Source organism: Protopterus annectens, chromosome 2.part1 (genome assembly GCF_019279795.1).
Source record: "Protopterus annectens isolate FY-2018-M chromosome 2.part1, PAN1.0, whole genome shotgun sequence".
In the NCBI taxonomy this organism is placed as follows: Eukaryota; Metazoa; Chordata; order Ceratodontiformes; family Protopteridae; genus Protopterus; species Protopterus annectens.
Window position 1 is genome coordinate 1,425,235,710 of NC_056729.1, and position 20,202 is coordinate 1,425,255,911.

The 20,202-nt window shown below is 38.9% G+C and overlaps 1 protein-coding gene across 1 annotated transcript in view; it reads left to right on the top strand.

Annotated features, from left to right (window-relative positions):
• Positions 1-20,202, top strand: part of LOC122794473 (DNA polymerase nu-like) — a 1,294,839-nt gene that overhangs the window by 512,675 nt on the left and 761,962 nt on the right. Inside the window, exon 3 of the mRNA XM_044062895.1 lies at positions 17,619-17,715. Coding sequence (XP_043918830.1) covers positions 17,619-17,715 — 97 coding nt within the window. The remainder of the gene's footprint in view (positions 1-17,618; positions 17,716-20,202) is intronic.

Below are 20,202 nucleotides of genomic sequence, written 5' to 3' on the forward strand. Positions count from 1 at the left end.
GTTCTTTTTGAAGGATCAACCCATCCCACTTGACTCTTGCCCTCTTCTCCTCCAAGATAAAATACTTAAACTCTTTGTTCATAGCTATCCATGACTTCACCTCTGGTTGATAAAATTATGCCTGAGTTGTGTATAAAACTGAAGGAACTAAAATATTTTACCTCTTCTATCTTGCTATCCATATCTGTAAAATAGAGCTTCCAGTTTCTCAGATTTTGTATTATCTTTTGTTTATTCTCTTCCCACATTTCCTTAGCTGCCATAATAGAATCCTTTTTTAATCCATACTCCTAAGTACTTCATTTGATTGTGTCCCCATAAATATTGCTTCACCAATTGATGTGAGTACATAGTTTACAGCTATTGCATTTGCTTCATCTTCATTTATTTTTTATCCTGAGAAGACTGGAAACTGTCTCAGAATTTCATAACACTGAAATGCCCTTGTCTGTTTTTATCAATTATAAAATAATACCATCTGCAAATAAAGCGAACATTTCTTGACCACCATACCAATTATATCCTTGAATTTCTGAGTCCCATATTTTCTTTGCCAGTGGTTCTAAATATAGAGCAAATTCCTCTGCTCAAGCAGAACTTATTAGAGAATAACACCCACCACTTTAATTTTCGCCTCCAATCCCTTATATATCTTCCTAATCAATGTTATAATTTTGTCAGGGAATGCAAATGCTTCCATTGCCCTAGTCATAAAATCTCAACTTACTCTTTCAAATGCTTGTTGTGCATCAAGACCTACCAACAACAATGCTATTTTCTTACATTCTACTTCCCTCTGGATAATCATTGTTCTGTTAATGTTGTCAAATGTTTGCCTCCCTTCCACAAAACCACATTGATCCATACCTATTAAGTTTGGTATCACCTTTGCCATTCTTTTAGCCTTTATAGACATAAATACTTTATTATCGTGGTTTAGAATTAAAATGGGTCTGTATGAAGCTGGATCTGATGGGTCTTTGCCATCTTTAGGTATTACTGCCACCATCACTTTCTACCAGAATATTGGTGCATCTCCTTTTAAAATACTGTTAAACAAAACCTTCCAGATGTTTATTACTTTCTTCCATCCTACTTTACAAACTTCCACAGGAGTAGCATCTCTTCCTGTGGACTTTCCTATAGAGTGGTTATACATCACCATGTTTATCTCATTTCCTCCTATCCTAGCAGTTAATAATTAAGTCTAATCTACCTCTAACCTTGGGATATTAAATTCTGCCATAAACATTTTCATTTGTACTTTTTCCTTGATTTCCACATTTCTCTACTTTATAGAGATTTTCATGAAATTTCCGAAATATTTCTAATACCTCTACGGGATCTCTGTTTATTTTTCTTGTTATAGGCTCCCTTAGTTTGGCAACCACCCTTTCTGCTTTCTCTTGACTGAGCTGTTGTGCTAAAAGTTTTTGTGCTCTTGAGTTATCAAAAAATAGTTGCTTAATAGCAAACTTTCTAAACACATGCATATTATCCAGGTACCCCTTTATTTTTACTTTAGCACTCCACAATTGCATGTCTTCTTGTTCTATGAGATTCCCCCTTTTCTGCAATACTTTAACCTTTGTCAGACCTTCTAAATAACTCTTGTTTCTTCTGAACCATATGACTTTTTTCTTTTATTTCCACCCTATTTTTATACTCTATTTTAATTTTATCCCACTCCCGAGCTATATTTCCAAATTTTTTTTTGTCTTCCTTAATAACTCCCAGATATTTTCCACTACCCATTCTGTAAATTCCTCTCTTAAAAGATAGGTGGGGAAATGCCAGTGTCTCATTTTGTTTCATTACCCTGCTATTTTTTTAGTTGTAGGTAATCAACACTGACTGGGAAGAGTCCTGCAGCTGTTCAGCAACAAGCAGTTCAGACTTCACCTTTGGTGCAAGACATGGCTTCCAGTAATCTGGGGGGAAAAAAAGTCAAATATACTCAGAGCCAATTATAATAAATGAAAACAGAGGGAGTATATCAGCACAAATAAAAGGCTGGAAAAAATGAAAGAAACTTTAAACAGATATTCAGATGAGGTGATAAAGCTGCAAAAATCAGAGGCTGAAATGAAGAAAAGGCTGGCTGAATATGAGACTTCTCAGGAAGAAATGTTTCAAAAAATAATAGAATTAGAGGACAGACCAAATAGGGAAACCTGAAATTTTCAGCTATATCGGAGAAGCTGGAAGGAACAGATTGCATTAATTTTATGAAAGCACACATAAGCAACTGGACTGGTATTCCACAGCAGGAGTTGTTAGTTGAAAGGGCACATTGTGTGTATGCTCCAAACCTGGCTATGAGAAAGCCTAGACCTTTATTAGTAAAGATGCAATCCTACCAGGAGAAGGAGCTGATCCTGACAAAACTGTGGCAGATGTACAGAGTACTAAATGTGCATCATCTGGGCAAACTTTTTCTCAATGGAAACTGAGGAATTTTCTTCTTCAGCTGCTTTTATCATCTGCTTTTCCCACCTCTTTTCAACTTCAGTGCTGTCTGCCTCCTTCAGAGTTTTCTCAGTTGTTCTCTCATGTACTTCACTTTTTTTCTTCATTTTTGTTGACTTTCTGGATGTCACAGGCACTTCGGCTACCAATTTCTGTTAACAATTTGCAGTAGTTTAAAACATATAAAAATATATCAATAGATCTGATATTGTTCATTTTTCATCTCATCCTCACATTTGGGGTCCAGATCTGATCCATTGAATCCAACTCACCCGTTAGCAAGCTCATGGCAACCAAAAAGCTCTTGGATACCTCCCTTACCCAGAATGCATCTCTCCCCATTACCTCAGATCTTGTTTGCCACTTTGTGAAGATGTGGCCCGATCGGCTAGCTCTTGGTGTCAGGTTGTATATTTATAAATCTTTTCCATTAATAATCTGTATTTTCTTATTTTTGCAGTGTAATTTACCTTTCTATGTCTCCCTTGTAGCTTAGAACTTTTTCTTACAAGTAACCACTTTTTATTTAGGTTACTTTCTCTTCTCCCTTCCCTTTCCTGCCAGTAACCATTTTTATAGGTTATTCCTATTTCTCCTTTACCTTTTAGGTAACTATTGGACTACTATTGTTAATAGTTTCTCCCTTCTCTGTCTCCTTTCTATTTAAAAAAATCTCTTTGCTGTCACTTTTCTTTCATGTTTGTGTGTTTGTTTGAGTGGATTCTCTCCCTTCCTTTATTTCCATCATGGTGGAGAAGCAAGAGAAAGCTGGCCAGTTTCAAAAAAATGTTCGAAGTGCAGGCACAAAATCCCCAGTTAGCAACTCGCACTCTCTCTCTCTGTGCATTGCCTTGGACCTCTTCACTTGCAAGAGGATTGTGCCATATGCCCTTCCTTTAATCATAGAGCTTTAGTAGAACATAAAACAAGCTCATTTTAAGGGATATGTTGCCTTCAGCATTTGGAGAGGCTATTTCTGGAGGTAAAGAGAAATCTGGTTCGGCCTCTAAGACTAGCTCATTCAAGCCTAGCTTCATCTTTGTTCTCTAGATCTTCAGACAAAGCTAAGAAGAGACCCTCTTTGGCACTGAGAGATAGTTCAGAGACGAAACCTAAAATGTTGAAATCATCCAGTTCTGTCAAGTCTGTGTTCCAATCGGGGCCTTTGACTCCAACCTCTACTCTGTCGGATCAGACTTCTTCTACTCTGATCCTGTCTGCTAATGCTGGATCAGATCCATTGATGTCAGATCTGACATCCAGTCCTTTTAAGCCTATTTTGACCTTACCAAGGACTTGGTAATCTCTCTCTTATGACCAAGTTGAATCAAGGTCACTGTATCCTTTTCTATCAAGACCTAGATTCCCCTTCTGCCTCTTCCTCCCAGTAGCCTACTAAAGAAGATGTGAAGGGGATGGTATAAAGATTTTGTGGGTGCAGGGTATCACTGAGTCCCCCTCGACTTTGACCCTTAAGGTACCAGGCCTGTCTAAACCTTCCATTCTCCATCTTCCGACTTCAGGGCAAACTTCAGAGTTATCGGATCTGATATGACTGGTGCCTTTCACCTCTGATCTGAAGATGTCTTTTTCCTTGGATCAAACTTTCCCTCAGAGCTCATCAGCTTTTTCTGAGCCGGAGAGTTCCCAGAGCCATAGCGAACCTCACAAACCTTGAGTATGCTCGACTTCCAGGTCTTCGGAGCACTGAGTGTGCCTCAGGGCTTCATCGAAGGTGAGCTCTGCTCCAGCTTCAACCCCAGGCGAGCTGTCTTCTGGACTGGATGGACACCATCCTGAAAACTTTGTTTGTTGGAGCAGGAGTCCTCGTCCATTCAGAAGCAGTCAGGTTTTGGGGACTTTGAGAGAGCTACAGCTGCCACTGCAACTAAGAAGTCACCTGCCCCCTCGAATACAATGTCCCTATAGGATACCTTGTGTGCCTCTTCTAATCATCAGGTTCCACAGGGACTATGGGACCACAGGCACCAGGACACCCATCCGGGTACCCCCAACTCTTCAGAAACCTCCCAGACTACCCCACTGAGGAGGTCCCTAGGAAGAGATTATGCAAGCCATGCAAGACACTGACCTCGATGAGGGTGAAGGATCCCCATGGTCACCCCATGAAGACATTTCCTTTGGGGAAATTCTGGAGATTCTGAAACAGAGGGGTGGCTGGCAGTCCAGCAGTTCTTAACTTGAGGAGTCAGTTTTGCTTCACACCTGACTACCTCCTGGGTGATTCCACCCACCAATGAGCTCATAGGTTTGATCCCACAGTGGGTCTGTGAGACCCCAGACTCCATCGTGCCTGTTCCCCACAGACCAGGCTTTTTGGGCAAAAAGGGGTTGCATTAGATGCCATGGTTGTGGTGGCAGCGACCAAGAAGGAGCTCTCCAAAGAGAGTTCAACTATCCGTCCTCCTAATAAGGATTCCAGGATGATGGATAGGTGTGGGAAGCAAGTCTTGTCATCAGCAACCTTTGCCTTACCGTCGCTGAATTACCTTTCATATTTTACCAGAGTGCAAAAGGATCTGATCAAGGAGCTCTCAGATATCTTTGAAGGAGCAATAGCTGAGGGAGTTAAGGAGAAAATAGCTTCCCAATTAGCCATCCTACATTTGGCAGCCAGCTCTTCCATGAGGCTCATCGCACATGGAACTTAAGGAACAAGCAGTGCGGCGGGTTCCAGCATCTCTATGAGGAGACATGCCTGGATGCACCTTTCTGATTTTGCAAAACCTTTTAAGTCTTCGTTTGTCAATGCTCCATTTGACAGCACGTCTCCTTTTGGTCCCATAGTCAAAGATACGCTATCCAAGTGTGAGAAGGAAGGTAAGACCCTATCTGCTGTGGACATATGTTTCTCACACAAGGTCAGAGACGTAGCAGAAAAATTTGGTTCAAGAAGTTTCAAGGGTTCTACCAAGACACACATGGAGAGTTCTCCCTCAGAGGCAGAAGGAGAAACAGTAATGGAAGATGTCACCCTCGAGGCAGAGGAGGTCTGCAAAACCAAGATTCCTGGGAATCTTTCTTTGGGAAGCCTTTTCAGTGCTCCTGAAAGGAGGCCCAATTGTTCACCTCTGGAGGGAGTCAGGGGTTCAACTGTCCCTGCACTGGAGAGCCTGGCAAAAGATAACTTCTGATGTGTGGGTGCAGAGGATAATATTTAGAGGTTGCCAGATTCCCTTTTGTCAACAACCTCCTCCAAACAAAAAAATCCCACTCAGATTCAAAAACTGCTAGGGAAAAAAAAAAGAGTCATCCAAGAGGTCGCTGAGATGAGAGAGGGTTCAGAACTTACTCAGGGTTCTTTTGGCTCCAAAGAAAACAGGGCACTGGAGACCAGTCTTGGATCTCAGCAGATTGAACAAGTCGGTTGATCGGTGCAAGTTCTAAATGGTCACAGTACAATCCATACATTCTTTTCTGGAACAGGATGATTGGATGTGCTCTGTAGATCTTCAGGATACGTACTACCATATAAAATGGACAGATGCTTCAGAGGATATCTACGCTTCTGGCTGGGAGTCAGTCATTACCAGTTCAGAACACTGCCCTATGGTCTCACTACAGCCCCCAGAGTGTTCACCAAATGCATGGGAGTGGTTGCTGCCACCTAAGATGACAAGGGTGTTTCCTTACTTAGACTGGCTCATTTCCTCCCGGACCAGGCATCTACTTGTTCACGCTAAAGACTCTGTTCTTCAGCTTTGTTCAGAATTAGGCATAACCATAAATGACCACAAATCTCATCTGGAACCCACTCAGACACTAGAGTTCATAAGAGCACTGTTAGACACCTGTCAGATGATTGCCAAACTTTCTCCTTCCAGGCTTTTAACAACCAGTAGGCAAGCTTCAAGTTTAATGAGAAACAAGAAAGTAGCTGCACATCATGTTCTACAGGCCATAGGATGTATGGCAGCAGTGAATGTGTAGCTTCCTTTAGTCAGGTATAACATGCGAATTCTGCAAATGGCTTCTGGCTTCTTAATGGTTGATTATTCAATAACCAATGTCTCATCAGATTCTTATAATGAACGTATGCAAAAAGGATCTCTCATGGTGGATTCGTTCAAAGCAGGTGACACAAGGTCGACTGTTTGCTCCCCCTCAACCACAGGCTACGGTGACCACTGATGCTTCTCAGTTGGGGTGGGGGGGCATTATCTGGGGAAGACTGTCCAAGGTACCTGGTCCACAGATGAGGCCAAGCTCCACATAAACATCCTGGAGATGAGGGTAGTGCTTCTAGCACTGCAGCCATTTCAGGCTGCTTTTCCTCTGTGGATGGTAGCGAGTTAGTCAGACAGCATGTCGGTAGTATGGTACATAAACAAACAAGGAGGAACCAGATTGTGCCCTCTGTGTTGAGAAGCACTCAGAGTGTGGCAATGGGTGATCTTATCTAACCACTTTCTGATACCAATGCATATTCCAGGAAGGTCCCACTTCATAGCGGACAAGTTGAGCAGAGATATTCTTATGTTTCAAGAATGGTCCCTCAATCAGAACGTAGCGGAGAACATTTTCCGCATGTGAGGCCAGCCTTGATGCAATATCTTTGCCTCTTCCCTAAACAATAAATTCAGCAGCTACTTTGCCCTAATTGTCCCAGCAGAGCAGTCCACAAGGGATGCTGTAGTTCACGATTAGCCTCCCGGACTATTGTAATGCCTTTCCCCCCATTCCGTTGATTCCCAATTTCCTTCAGAAAGCCAACAGGTTGAGAGCAGTAATCCTCATTGCCCTGTATTAGCATCGACAAATTTGGTTTCCCTTTCTCTGGCCTCATCTATGGAAGAAGCCCTGGATTCTGGAACCCTTTTCAGACTTAGTTTACACACCCGGCAGGATGCTTCATCCCAACCTTCACAACTTCAAGCTGAAGTTTGGTTCATCCATTTCCGCTGACTGCTAGACAACCTATGCTCTCCTCCCTGGTCCGTCATATTCTAATATCCTCTCATAAACATCCACTCAAAAACTATATAGGAGCAAGTGGAAGAGATTTCTAATCTGGGCATAACAGCACAATATGGATTCTATCACAGCTCCCATTCACTTTATTTTCAAATTTTTAGCTCACCTTTTCAATAATAGAGCTGCGGCATCTACTGTTAAGGTACAGTTAACAGCTATTTCAAATTTTCACATTGGGATAGACAACTTATCTTTAATTTCCCACAAATTTTGCAAGCCCTTCTTAAAAGGGACCATATTGTTAAACCCCCCTCCCCCAAAGGATCCCTATCCTCCTTGGGATAAAAATATGATTCTATGCCTGATTGTTCTGCCACCCTTTGAAACTGCAGCATCTTGTGATATTAAGTTCTATTCATGGAAAACTCTTTTTGTTGGCTATCACATCAGCGAGACGGTTATCAGAAATTCCAGCACTATCTTCCCAGCCCCTGTATTTGGTTTTTCATAAAGACAGTCTCTTGCATAGCAACCCCTCTTTCTTGCCCAAAGTTGTTTCTCAAACAAATATTAGTCAGACTATACATTTGCCTGTTTTCTTCCCTAATTTTACTAATAAGGGTGAATATGTATTACATTTGTAGGATGTTCATAGACAGTTATGTTTTTCTTTACATAGAACTAAAGAGTTTTGGAAAGCAAACCAATTGTTTATTGCATATTCAGGCCCTAGGAAAGGCCTACCAGTTTCCAAAGTTACCTTATCAAAATGGCTTTCTAGTTCTATTTCCTTTATTTACACCTCAAACGACATGAAGCCTGACAAACCCATTTGGGCTCATTCTACCAGGGCTACGGCCAAATCTGCAGTCTTCCAGAAGAATGCCTTCTTGGATGATATTTGTGCAGCAGCCACTTGGGCAAACCATCATACCTTTAACATTTATTACAAGTTAGATTTGTTCTCCAGAGGAAGGGCCTCCTTTGGTGCGATGGTTCTAAGGAATATTCTCCCATGAGTCCACCCGGGGTAAAGGTAGCTGGGGACTCGGTCCCATATGTGAGGAAGAGATGAAAAATTGACAATATCAGATTAAGAAGTTATGTACTCACCATAATGTTCCATCTGTGCTGTCAATTTTGTCATCTCTCCTTACATCCCCTCCCTCTGTCCCCCTTCCACAAGTTTGTTGGTTGAATGGAAAAGATCCTAAAGGATTAAACTGATCTTCCTTATACTCCAGAAATGATCACCTTTAAGATCTTCTAGTGTTAAATACTGAAATTTCTCTTTTATCTATATATGTAATTATACCAAACAAGATCTGAGTTAATGGGGAGAGATGAATTCTGGCTAAGGGGAGGTATCCAAGAGCTTTTTGTTTGCCACAAGCTTGCTAACACAGATGGAATGTTATGGTGAGTACATAACTTCTTATTTGTAGACTTTTGCTCTTTATAACAGTTATCAGCCTAGATCTCATTTTTAGCTGCTTATACTACCCCCGCAATCTTGTAAATTTCTCACAGCATATGCCTTTAACAAGTTTTTAAATGTCAAAAGTAGAAAACTCTAAAATGTAGCTGCAGTGATACTTTTGTATGTACTAGTACAGTTAATTATACAGTGTTTTGTATCTGAACATGCATTCTCCTTACCTCTATCACATGGCAGTAGTCAAAATTTTTCTGAAGTGCCTGGACATTTGCATACTGAGCTTGAGCCAAGATTATGTGTGCTGCATTGAGGACGTGTTGGTACGAATAAGAATTAATACTATGATTCACATTTGGAAGGTTGATATGGTGCAATGTGGAACAGAAGCAATGTTTACTTTTATGAATTATGCTATTGTATGACACATTGCAGGAAATGCATTTATGAGACTGTGTCCTATGTTTGTGAATCTGCTTGTCCATCTCACTTACATTTCACTGTAGTCTGATCTAGGAAGCAAGGGGTCAGGTGTGTTGTCTTATAACATCATAGTCATAGGGCATTATGGCATGTATTGGTACCCACACCTACTAGAGGTACAAACATATTGGATCTGGCATTCACAAATATGGAAGGACACTGCAATACCCAGTGTTGTTTCCTCTCTGGAAGATTCAGACCACAAAGCAGTCTCTTTCGAAGCAAGCATTGATTCTGTAACTCCAGCAAACCCTGTAACAGTTAGAAACTACTCCAAGGCCAACTACCTTTTATTAAGTGACAACCTGTCAAAATTTCAATTTCCCCCCAAACCCAGGTAACACAGCAGCCTTTGTGGAATTATTCACAGAAGCTCTGTACAACAGTGTCAGTGATAGGGACTGCTGTGCCTACCAGAAATAAGCCCAGAATTAACTAAAAAAAAAATCACTCTGGTGGAATCCTAAATTAAACAGGTTGTACAACAAAAGAAAAAAGTCATAGCTAAAATTAGGAAGTGTGACACAAAAAATATAAAAAAACTCTCTCATCAAACTGAATGTGCAAGTAAGGGGACTAATTAAGTCCAACAGTGGAAATTTTAAGGTAAGGATGTTCCAGGCCAAGGACAACCAAAAGGTCTTTTTCTAGCTATGTCCAGACCATCAAAGGCAGCACACAACAGTGTACCAAACTGTTGGTAAATGGAGACACATTTACAGAACCCAGGATATAGCAAATCTTCTGGCTGATAAATTCAGCTCCAACTTTACTCCCTCTCAGCCCCCAGCCCCCCCCCCAAAAAAAAATACCATCTAACATAATCCCTTCAGTTGTCAGTAGGGAGCAGGTCTTAGATATGCTCTCTTAGGCTAGGAATACAGCTAAGATGGGCCCCAGTAGTATCCCAGGATGCCTTCGAAATTGCCTGAAATATGACCCATTAGAGCTAGTAGTGTGACTGTTCAGCCATAGCCTTTACACAGGTTTAGTGCTATGTAAATGGAAGACTGCAATGGTCATCAACACAAGGGATCCCATCAATGGATCCCAGGAACTACAGACCCATTAGTCTGACTAGTCTCACATGCAAAGCCATGAAAAGAATGATCACTGAAATTGTATTTATTTATTTATTTATTTAACATTTGTTTACTAGGAAAGTCTGAATGGGAACAAATGCCATTTTCAGCGGAGGCCCAGGGAGAAACACACCAGATCCATGTCATTGGAATGTGGGAGGAAACTGGAGCACCTGGAGGAAACCCACGTGAACACAAGGAGGGCATGCAGACAACACACATAAGGCACCCCAGCCTAGAATTGAACTGGAGAAACTCTTGCTGTGAGTTGACAATGCTAACCGCTGCACCACTGAGCTGCTGAAAGTAGTAACAATGATATAGGAATCATTCAGATGCTGGACCCAACCCAGTTTGATTTTGTCAAAAGCAGATCATGCCTGCTGAACCTGGTGGACTTCTTTGAGAAGGTCACCAAGACAATAGATGAAGGTAGAACAGTGCATACTACCCACCTTGACTTAGGACATTTGATACAATACCCCACTTGGATATTGTAAACAAACTCATGGAATTAGGCATAAACCTCTGTGTAACTTGCTGGATTGCCAGCTGGCTCATGGACAGGACTCAGGAAGTTAGGATTGGAGAGACCACCTCCAGAGAGAGTCTGGTCACTAGAGGAGTCCTCCAGGGCTCTGTGCTGGGTCCACTCATCTGTGGTATCCATTTTCTGGAAGTCAACACCACCTTAAAGGTCTTCTGGCTTACTAAGTTTGCAGATGATTGCAAGCAAGGAGCAATCACCGAAACTCCCAAAATACTAACATTTTACAGGAAGGTCTAACAGAGACAAATAACTGGTGCTAAAGCCATAGCTTAGATCTTAATGCCATGAAATGCATAATAGTACCTTTTATGAAGTCAGGCATTCAGGGAAACTAACTCATTGATAAAACACCCTTAAAAGTAGACACAGTAGTCAAGAATTTGAGGACTCATGTAGATAGTAACCTGTTTTTTGACCAGGATGTGTCTACGGTTGCAAGAAAATCATTGTATGCATACATACATACAAATATTTCAAGCACGGGCATTAATGCCTTATCTGTAACACATGTAATCAATTTACCCAATTTCAAGTCGTCTGCATATAGACAGTAGAACACCTCAGATGAAAAAGTTAAGTCTGAAAGATACAATCTAAACAAGTAAGGGCCTAAGACAGAGCCTTGTGGGACACCCTGACTGTAACCAAGGATTTTGCCTGTCCAGTTGCTGCATGATACTTGCCGATATCCATCTTATCAAGAGTACATCAATACCTAGTTGTACTAATTTATTGATCAGTGTTATCTGCATGACCCTGTCAAATGCTGAAGTTAAATCTATAAAAATTACATCACAGCACAAAAATTTTCATTCATAGCTGTTATATTGTTATAGAACATCATGTTATAGGTGGTAATAGATCTGTTTTCAACATATGCATGCTGATATACGGTTTAAAGTCACAACCTATCCAGTTCTGACAATAACGTATCCACCATTACCTTCTTCATTATTTTTCCACAACATAAAAGTAGACTTAAGGGTCTATATGACTCTGAGTTTGTCCTGCTCCACTATACCTTAAAAACAGGTTTAATAAATGCATGTTTCCAATCTTGAGGAATCTCCCCATATTTATATGACCTAGTGAATAATAGATATAATGGTTATGTAAGTTCTTGATGAAGTGTTCTCAGGTCATTGTTACTAATTCTGTCTCCTCCCTGAGCTTTGTTTGGATCCAGTTTGTGCAGTTCTTTTTCAATATAATTTAGTTTGATTCCAGTATCTGGGGTTACCTGGATGTCACTAGGACAATTTACCACCCCTTTTGTGGAGCCAAACTGTTTTGCATAGGATTTTGTAAATATATCTATAATATGTTGTGTCTGAGAATAAATATTAGAATCTTCACACAGTTTATCAATTTGTGTGTCTTTACTCCTTCCACATCTTATTTATCTATAAAAAGGTTTCCTGTTATGCTCAATATCTTTATATATTTTTTCTTGATCTTATCTCACACTATGCTTAATCTGTTTGTCCAGCTTATTTCGGTTTTCAAAGTTGTAGTTCGACCTCTCTAGTCACTCACCTTATAAGATAGGGCACTGCATCTAGGTCTACGGAAGTCATTGTGTCACTGTACTCAAATATCATCAGGCACATCAATGAGCATAGCACCTCCTTCTGAATGTACCCGAGCAGGCACATGCAGCAGCTGGAACATCACAGAGGTTCCTCACAAAAAGAATACAGGGTATAAACGCAGTGGCCTGTGCAGATTGCCTCAATGTCTTATCTCTGTATACTGTTTCCTACAGACTGCTGAGAGGCAATTTGTGTGGCATACAAGGCATCCTTGGATCCTATTCTGTTGGACTGTTTGCATATCTGTCAAATGAACAGCACCATAACTTATTAGAGTTAAGGATTTAAACTTTGCTTAGAACTTAAATAGGCCATGTAAGAGGGAAGGGTATGTATCAGAGAATCCCTATTCTCAAGAATAAGCTTCCCATCCTTGTGAAGCAGAGGCATTCCCTAACCCTGTTAAATACAACCTAGACCAGTGGATGGAAAATTGGAAATCCACACTTGCGTCTCTGCTCGATAGAAGCAGCTGTTATATAATGCCCTAACTAATACACTGCCCTTAAATAACCTCTAAAGCACAATGCATGGCTAGGCTTATAAAGACTCTAGTGGTCATTAGCCTAATAAACACCCATGAACATAGGTACAGCAGGTTTTGAACTTAGAAGTACCTTAAGAAAGGAAACACCAGCTTTATGCTCATAGCAGAGAACACTCTTGAAGATTATCTAATGTGGTGGAGGCACTCACATCTGTTGTATTTGGTGGCAGTTGTTTTTCCATGTTATTTTATGTAAACTTTCTAAACAAAATGGGATAAAGTGCATGTCTGTCATGTTTATTTTTGTAGTGCAGAAATTCCTCGCTATTGCGAAGTTGAGTTTTTTTTACCCTAATCTGAAAAGCTATTCTTTTGGCAGCTGTTTATCAAACTGCTGTTAAGACCACAAAGTGATTTATTGTTGTATTTTATTTTCAGTTCAGTTTAGTTTAGTTTGTTTACCAGTATAGAGTAGTCATATGTTTGGACTTGTCTCAGACTTTGCTTATGAGAGTACAAATAAAGAAGTACACATTGTTACGTAAGTCTACCTCATACAGAATCAAATCTCTTGTACATACATAGAGTATAAATAAAGAAAACATATATTGTTACCTAAGACGTTTGAACAGAGAACCAATATAAAAATAGAGAACAGGGTAATATTATAGCAATAACCCATGGCTGGGTGTGGATAATGCTGGATTTACCCACGGTTGGCGTGGTTTGGGTCACGAGGGCGAAGCCCGAGTGACCAAACAAAGCCAACCGTGGGTAAATCCAGCATTACCCACACCCAGCCATGGGTTATTGCTATTATACAATGGTGTTAGTTTGTTTTGTATTAGCTTTGTGTTGTTGTTATTTAGGTTTTTGTTTGCTTTCCTTTGTATTCTTCCACTTTTTGTGAGATAAAATAGTCCACACTTTCAGTTTGTGTTTATTGTTTATTTCTGTTTTAATTTAAATACAAGTTGTTTTTTTTAATTTTTCAAGCAATGTTAGGAAATAATTATATAAGTAGATAAAGTTGTAAAGCTTTTGGTATGTCTTCATAGTTTTAAAGTTTTTGGTATGTCTTCATGTTGTAGTTTCTTTTATATTTCTGTATTAGTCCTGCCTTGATGGTTGTCTATGCTCATATGTTGGCTTGAGTTCTTCTTAGTGTAGTATCTGTAATGAGAAATCGTGTTTATAGTTAATTTTATGTTTATATATTGCATCCTATCTATCTGTATGTATGTATGTATATATATATATATATATATATATATATATATATATATATATATATATATATATATGGTTTTAGTATAAATTTAGACTTTACTTACTTATTTTGTTGGGTTTCTATGTTGTAGATGTTTATTGTTCCATAGTTTATAATCTGTTGTTTGTCTTGTGGTTTTTCTGATTCATTTTCCAGGTATGGATGGTCTGTGTTATGGACTTTCATTTTTTTTCTTGGTCTGTTGTCTGTTGTATTATTGATATTGTCTTCATGTATTGGATTTTTTGGTGTTTCTTGTGTTCCAGATATTATTTTTTCCCATGTTTTAAATTCATCTACTGATGGTTGATAATATGATCGTAGTGATTTTTCACTTTTATGTCCTGTCACACTCATTATTTGTTGTGCTTTCATCCCCGATTGTGACAGTAATGTTACTGCTGTTGCTCTTAAGGAGTGGTTTGTGTACCTCTTTGATAGGTTTGCTAGTTTCCAGATTTGTGGTAACATGTTTGCAAGATAATTTATTCCCATCGGTTGTGTTGTGTACCATGTATCCATTTTGTCAAGTACATGTTGTGGATGTTTTTTTGGGTGGAGGAACAGTTGCTTTGTATTAGGTGGCCTTTTTTGTAAGTATTTTTTGAAACTTTTTACAGGACATAAAGGGTCTGTGCAGTTTTCGAACATGAATCCTTTTAGCAAATGTTTTGTAACATCATCATGCTCTTTGTGGTTTTTTGTATGTTCATTAAAATTTTTGTTACATATTCTGTGCCATCTGTATCTTTGTTTATTGTAAAACTGTTTTCTGTGAGGTATCGTACTCCTTCATTCCCACGTCGTGTGAAGTGTAGCTGTATATCAAACCATACTTTTCTTACGAGTCCGTCTACTGTGTTTGGGGAAAGTACTTGGCTGTTTCTCAGTTGTGTTATTTCTTGCATTGTGAGTGACTGGTGGTGTTCTGCTGTATCTTTTCCTTGTCTTCTGTAATTTTTAATTACTGACTTAAATATGTTATTTGCATTTGTTAGACATATATCTGTTATGCTGTTAATCTTTCTATTTAATGGTGGGTTGTTTATATATCTGTTAAGTCCTGCACATAAGGATACAAATGCACTTATTACGTATTCTTCTCCTTTTGTGTTTCGTACTGTAGCATAGAATTCTCTAAGTATTGTGTTTAAGTTTTATGGTGTAATAGTGTGGAAGTCTATGTTGTAGTTTTTTTGTTTTTGCCAGTTTTGAAATATGTTTATAGCCCACTGTGTTTGTTTTCTTGTACTTGATTCCTTTTTCTAATTCTAGTGTTTCTATTTCTTTAAGAGTTTTTTCTGCATGTCTTTTGTTAGGTTTCTGAATGGAATAGGCTTTTACTGTTTTTTTACCTTTCTGAAGTGCATGGCTTGTCACACTGTTGTCTTCTCTATGGGACGTGTTATGTTGTAGTACTTCCTGTTCTTGTGGTTGGAGAACTTCCTTGCTTGTTAATGGTTTCATCGTGGTTTCTGGTATGTTCTTAAATATTTCTTCTAATTCACTGTCACTTATTAGTTCAAAGTTTACTTCCATTTTTTTTTTTTATTATTTTCTATGTATGGTGTCTCTTGTTTGGGTGTTTTTTCCTGTCTGAGTTTGTAGTCTTTCAAACAGGGCTCGTGCAGGTTTTTGAAGGGATGTTATCAAAAGGGCTAGGTGGTGCTGGGTAAAATATAGTTTAAGCAGTGTAGAACTTTATAACGTGTAGTTATGTTTTAGTATTTATAGGTATGTTAGAAATCTGGTCCAGTTTTAATGCACATTAACTTTTTTAAAATATAATGTAGTTTTACTAATTGGTCACTAGATGATGATGTGGTATGCACTTTTAGAAGGTATATGCTGGTTGTGGAAGTTAGGTATGGTGTGTTTTTGACTTTGCGAGGGAGTGTGTTGTCTTTACTTTTAGTGTATACATTTTTGGAGTTGTTTGTGTATAGCTATTGCAGGGAATACAGCTGTGTGAATGGTTTTATCAGAATGCTTGCTTTTATTGTATTATTATTTTTTTTTAAAGTGGTGGTTATGTAGTGTGCGTGGTGCATTTGCGACTGCATGACAGTTTATTTAATTACTGTTCGAGGTGAGGGACTGAGGACTGTAATAGGGGAATTGGTGACTTTTGTGTGATTAGGTGTACTTGTTAGGTGTTTAGCTTTACTGCGTCGTGTTAAACTTGCTTGTGTTTACTTGCTGTCGCCACAGCATGATACCTTAGCGACCAGACTTCTTCCGTTATTTCTTGTTTGATTTACTGTGTGCACGCTGGTTGGATTAGCCGATCAATGTGCACATTTATTGGCTTTTCCGAACATCGCATAGTATGATAAGCTATATCACAGAGCATTTTAACAGTTCGTATTTGAAGACTATTGAAGTGCATTGAAACATATTACAGAAGTAACAGATTTGAGAATATTTGATACTTCACATCTGGCATGGAGATTTTACATTGTTCATAGTGAACAAACAGTAAAATAATTAGTAGGATGCATAAAGCATATATAAATAGTGCAGTTATGTTGTAGATATTTATAATATCTGCAAGTGAATCTCAGGTTATACCAACCTGAATCATTAAACTCAAAGGGTATCCAATTTGGATTGAAAAGATAATGGGAATTATGCCAAAATTGTGCTTTATATACTCATAGTCTTTATTTTACCCGTAGCATCTTGTGATAGCAGTCAGCAGTAGATTAGTCATCATAAGTATGTCTGTGAAATAAACAGAAGAAGATGTACACGAATGTTTTAGTCTTCTGAGATGACAAGGATATGTCATTCTTTCTTCTAGCTGTTTACCTCCTGTGTTTATGCAGCAGACTTTGATACATAGCCAGCCTTAATCACAGGGCAACTAGGCGGCCACCTAGGGTGCTGGTCTAGCAAGGGTGCTTTTCCAGTAATCTGGATGGTGTAGGTAGACCAGGATGGGGGCACAGGGTGGTGTTGAGGGGGTGTTGTGGAGATCTTTTGCCTAGGGCACCAGTTGACAAAGGTCGGTCCTGCTTTGATAGTATTTATTTGTGTTTTAATTAAACAGAACTCAACAAATATGGCAACATGCGCTTGCTTAGGGTAAGTCACATTGTAAATGTACTGTGGCAGTATTGCTGATTTTCTCTTTATACTGATTCTGTCTGTCTGTCCTTCACCACATGCATACTGTGCGACTGAATAAAACACTTAACTGGACAGCTGCAAACAGGTTGCATTTGTAGGGCAATTTTTCTTAGTGGGCATACTCATTAATGAATGCATTATGTCATGTCATTTATGTAAGCTAACAACTGTTTTGTATTCTAGTGCAAAAGCAAGAGGATTTTGGAAAGCCTAGTGCTGGATTCACCTTTTTGAATAATTCAGATTTATTTTGCAAAGAAGAATCCAAGAAAGGATACCAGTAAGTTTTGCTCTTTATCCACAAAAAAAAAAAAAAAGTATTAAACTGAAATTTAAAAAGCAATAGTTTGACTCCTGAATATTTCATAGCAATTTACCTTTAAGCATGTAAGGAAGGAATGAATAATATAATCTAACAAAATTGTAATAACAAGGATGAGAGGTGCTTAACAGGAAAGTGACTGGAAAATCTTGCAGTTTGTAAGACAACGTAACCCAGTACTGGCCAGCTTTCAAAAGCTGAGACTCCCTTTCCTTTCTTGTCCTGTGAAAGTTGATTGGCTGAGCATATCTGGAAAGGGACGCCTTCAGCTGTCATGGGAAATGAATGCTCATTTTTTTCTGCCATCCAAAAAAGAAAGTTCTCTGATTCTTCATAGGATCCAGTGCTGATTTTTCTGGCTTAGTACTCAGATAAGACCCATTGGGGACTCCCATCCTCTTTTATTTTATTATGCTTCATTATTCCATTTCTCTTTGTATGTTTATTTAAAAAACGATATATTTGTTTTAATATTTAATTTCTGTATTAGCAGTGATTCCTGTGGGAATTTCTGCATTTGACAAATACTTGTTTTAATTGTTTCTGAGGAAATTTTCAGTACTTCTCTCAGAAGTGCAGTGTGTATGTGTCCTGTCAGACATTAAGGGCTTTCTCATGCAATTAGAATGGCAAATTTATCCTGCCTGTCTTTAATGTTGTTAACTCTGCTTTAATTTCTTTTGGCAGAAAACATTTGCAGAACTTGGATTTTTGCATTTACACATTGTTTACTATATGTATGACTCTGGTGTATGCATTTTTATCATTGGATCAAGATTTTACCACAAATTAAGTTATGTTAATATATTGTGAAGAGTTTACTCTCTCTGACAAGAAAATATTGCTTGAATTATTTTATGGCAGTTTAACATGGTTAAAGTACGTGGAGCTAATGTTTAACACTGGGTTGGCACACTGGTTGCTATGTTGTTTAGACTTTGTGTATTGGAATTTCTTGTAACATCTGTCAGTTGTAAAAGAATTCTGAACACATTTTAAACTGTTTGTGATAATGGGATAGCTTAGCAAAGTTTAGTTGTTGTGGGGACATACTTATTATTAGAAATTTTAAGTGATTATTGTAACATATTATCCAGTACTGTCAGTTTATTATTCTGGCTGTTGTTTTCTCCCCTGACTTGATAGGTCTTAACTCTGGTACCCACCCATAAAATCCAATTCCACCCAAAAAGAAAAAAAAAACAAAATAAAAATATTCTTCAGAATACAGTTAGTGATTCTGTTGAGGCCACTGCTTGGCCAATAGACCACTTACCTTTTGTCCTGTCTGCCTGTAGTGTAGCTTGATGTGCCACTATGGAATGGGGTTTAGACATACCCTCTGGGGCTGTTCCAGTACCTGGCACAGGTATGGGAAAACCAAACCTTTCAGGTACAGGAGTAGGCTTGGGTGAGAGATCCCTTGAAATACATAATACTCTGTCCACAGATATTTTATCTAGCAGTGAAGTTTACAAGGGAAAGAAACAGATGCTTCATCATACATCTGATAATCAGATTATAGCTCTTTATAAGGCTGGTGTGATCTCCTTGGCTAAGAGTGTTAGGCAGATAGCTAATTCTGGTGGTTGTGTTCTCATACATGGCTCTAGTGCTATTTTATTTAGAGACCTTTCATAGGTTCATAGGTAAATCCTAGGCTATGAGTCTACAGACTGTTGCAAGCCTAGACAATAATCAGAGATCAGAATCAAACCCTGTACCTTGTATTTTTGAGATAAAGGCCTTAACCATTATGCCACTCCCCCATCAAACTCTATAACTTGTATTTGTGAGGCTAAGACCTTAACCATTATGTCAACCTTCCTACGTTGTTTTAGAGAATGATCTGATGGGGACAAATAGTGATTTCCTGTTTAACACCGAGTCCAGTTACTCTGATTCTTCAGAAGGCAAACCTGAGCTTAAGTCCAAACAAGTGTTCAGTTCTCCTTAGAAGTTTGCTAGATTTAGTCTGTTTTTCCTTGGGAGCAGTCAGGAACTACTCCAGAGGTAGGGTATATGAACGTATTGAGGACGAGATGTCTAATTCTGTGGCTATCTCCCCTCTATTACTAGTCTTGAAAGATGACTGTAGAGCTGCCTGCAGGACACCATGTCTCTTCCAGCAGGTCCTAAAAAGGCTCAGAGAAAATATAGGGTCTCCTCGGATATGACAGGTTTCTTTTCTCATTTGACTGCTGAATCAGCTGAGGTCTCCCCACCTTTCCTACTCATATATAAAAAAATCTTTGGATTCATGTAATCTAACATGCCCTGATAAAGAGGGAAAATGGTTTAGATCTTCAAGTCAAAGGATATCTCAAGTTCATTGTTTAGTATTAGGCTAATTGCCCTTGTGGGCCATTTTAAGCCTAGCCAATTATCCCATGTGAGAATCAAACAATGCACCTTGTGTCTGTAAGGTAAACACATTAACCATTG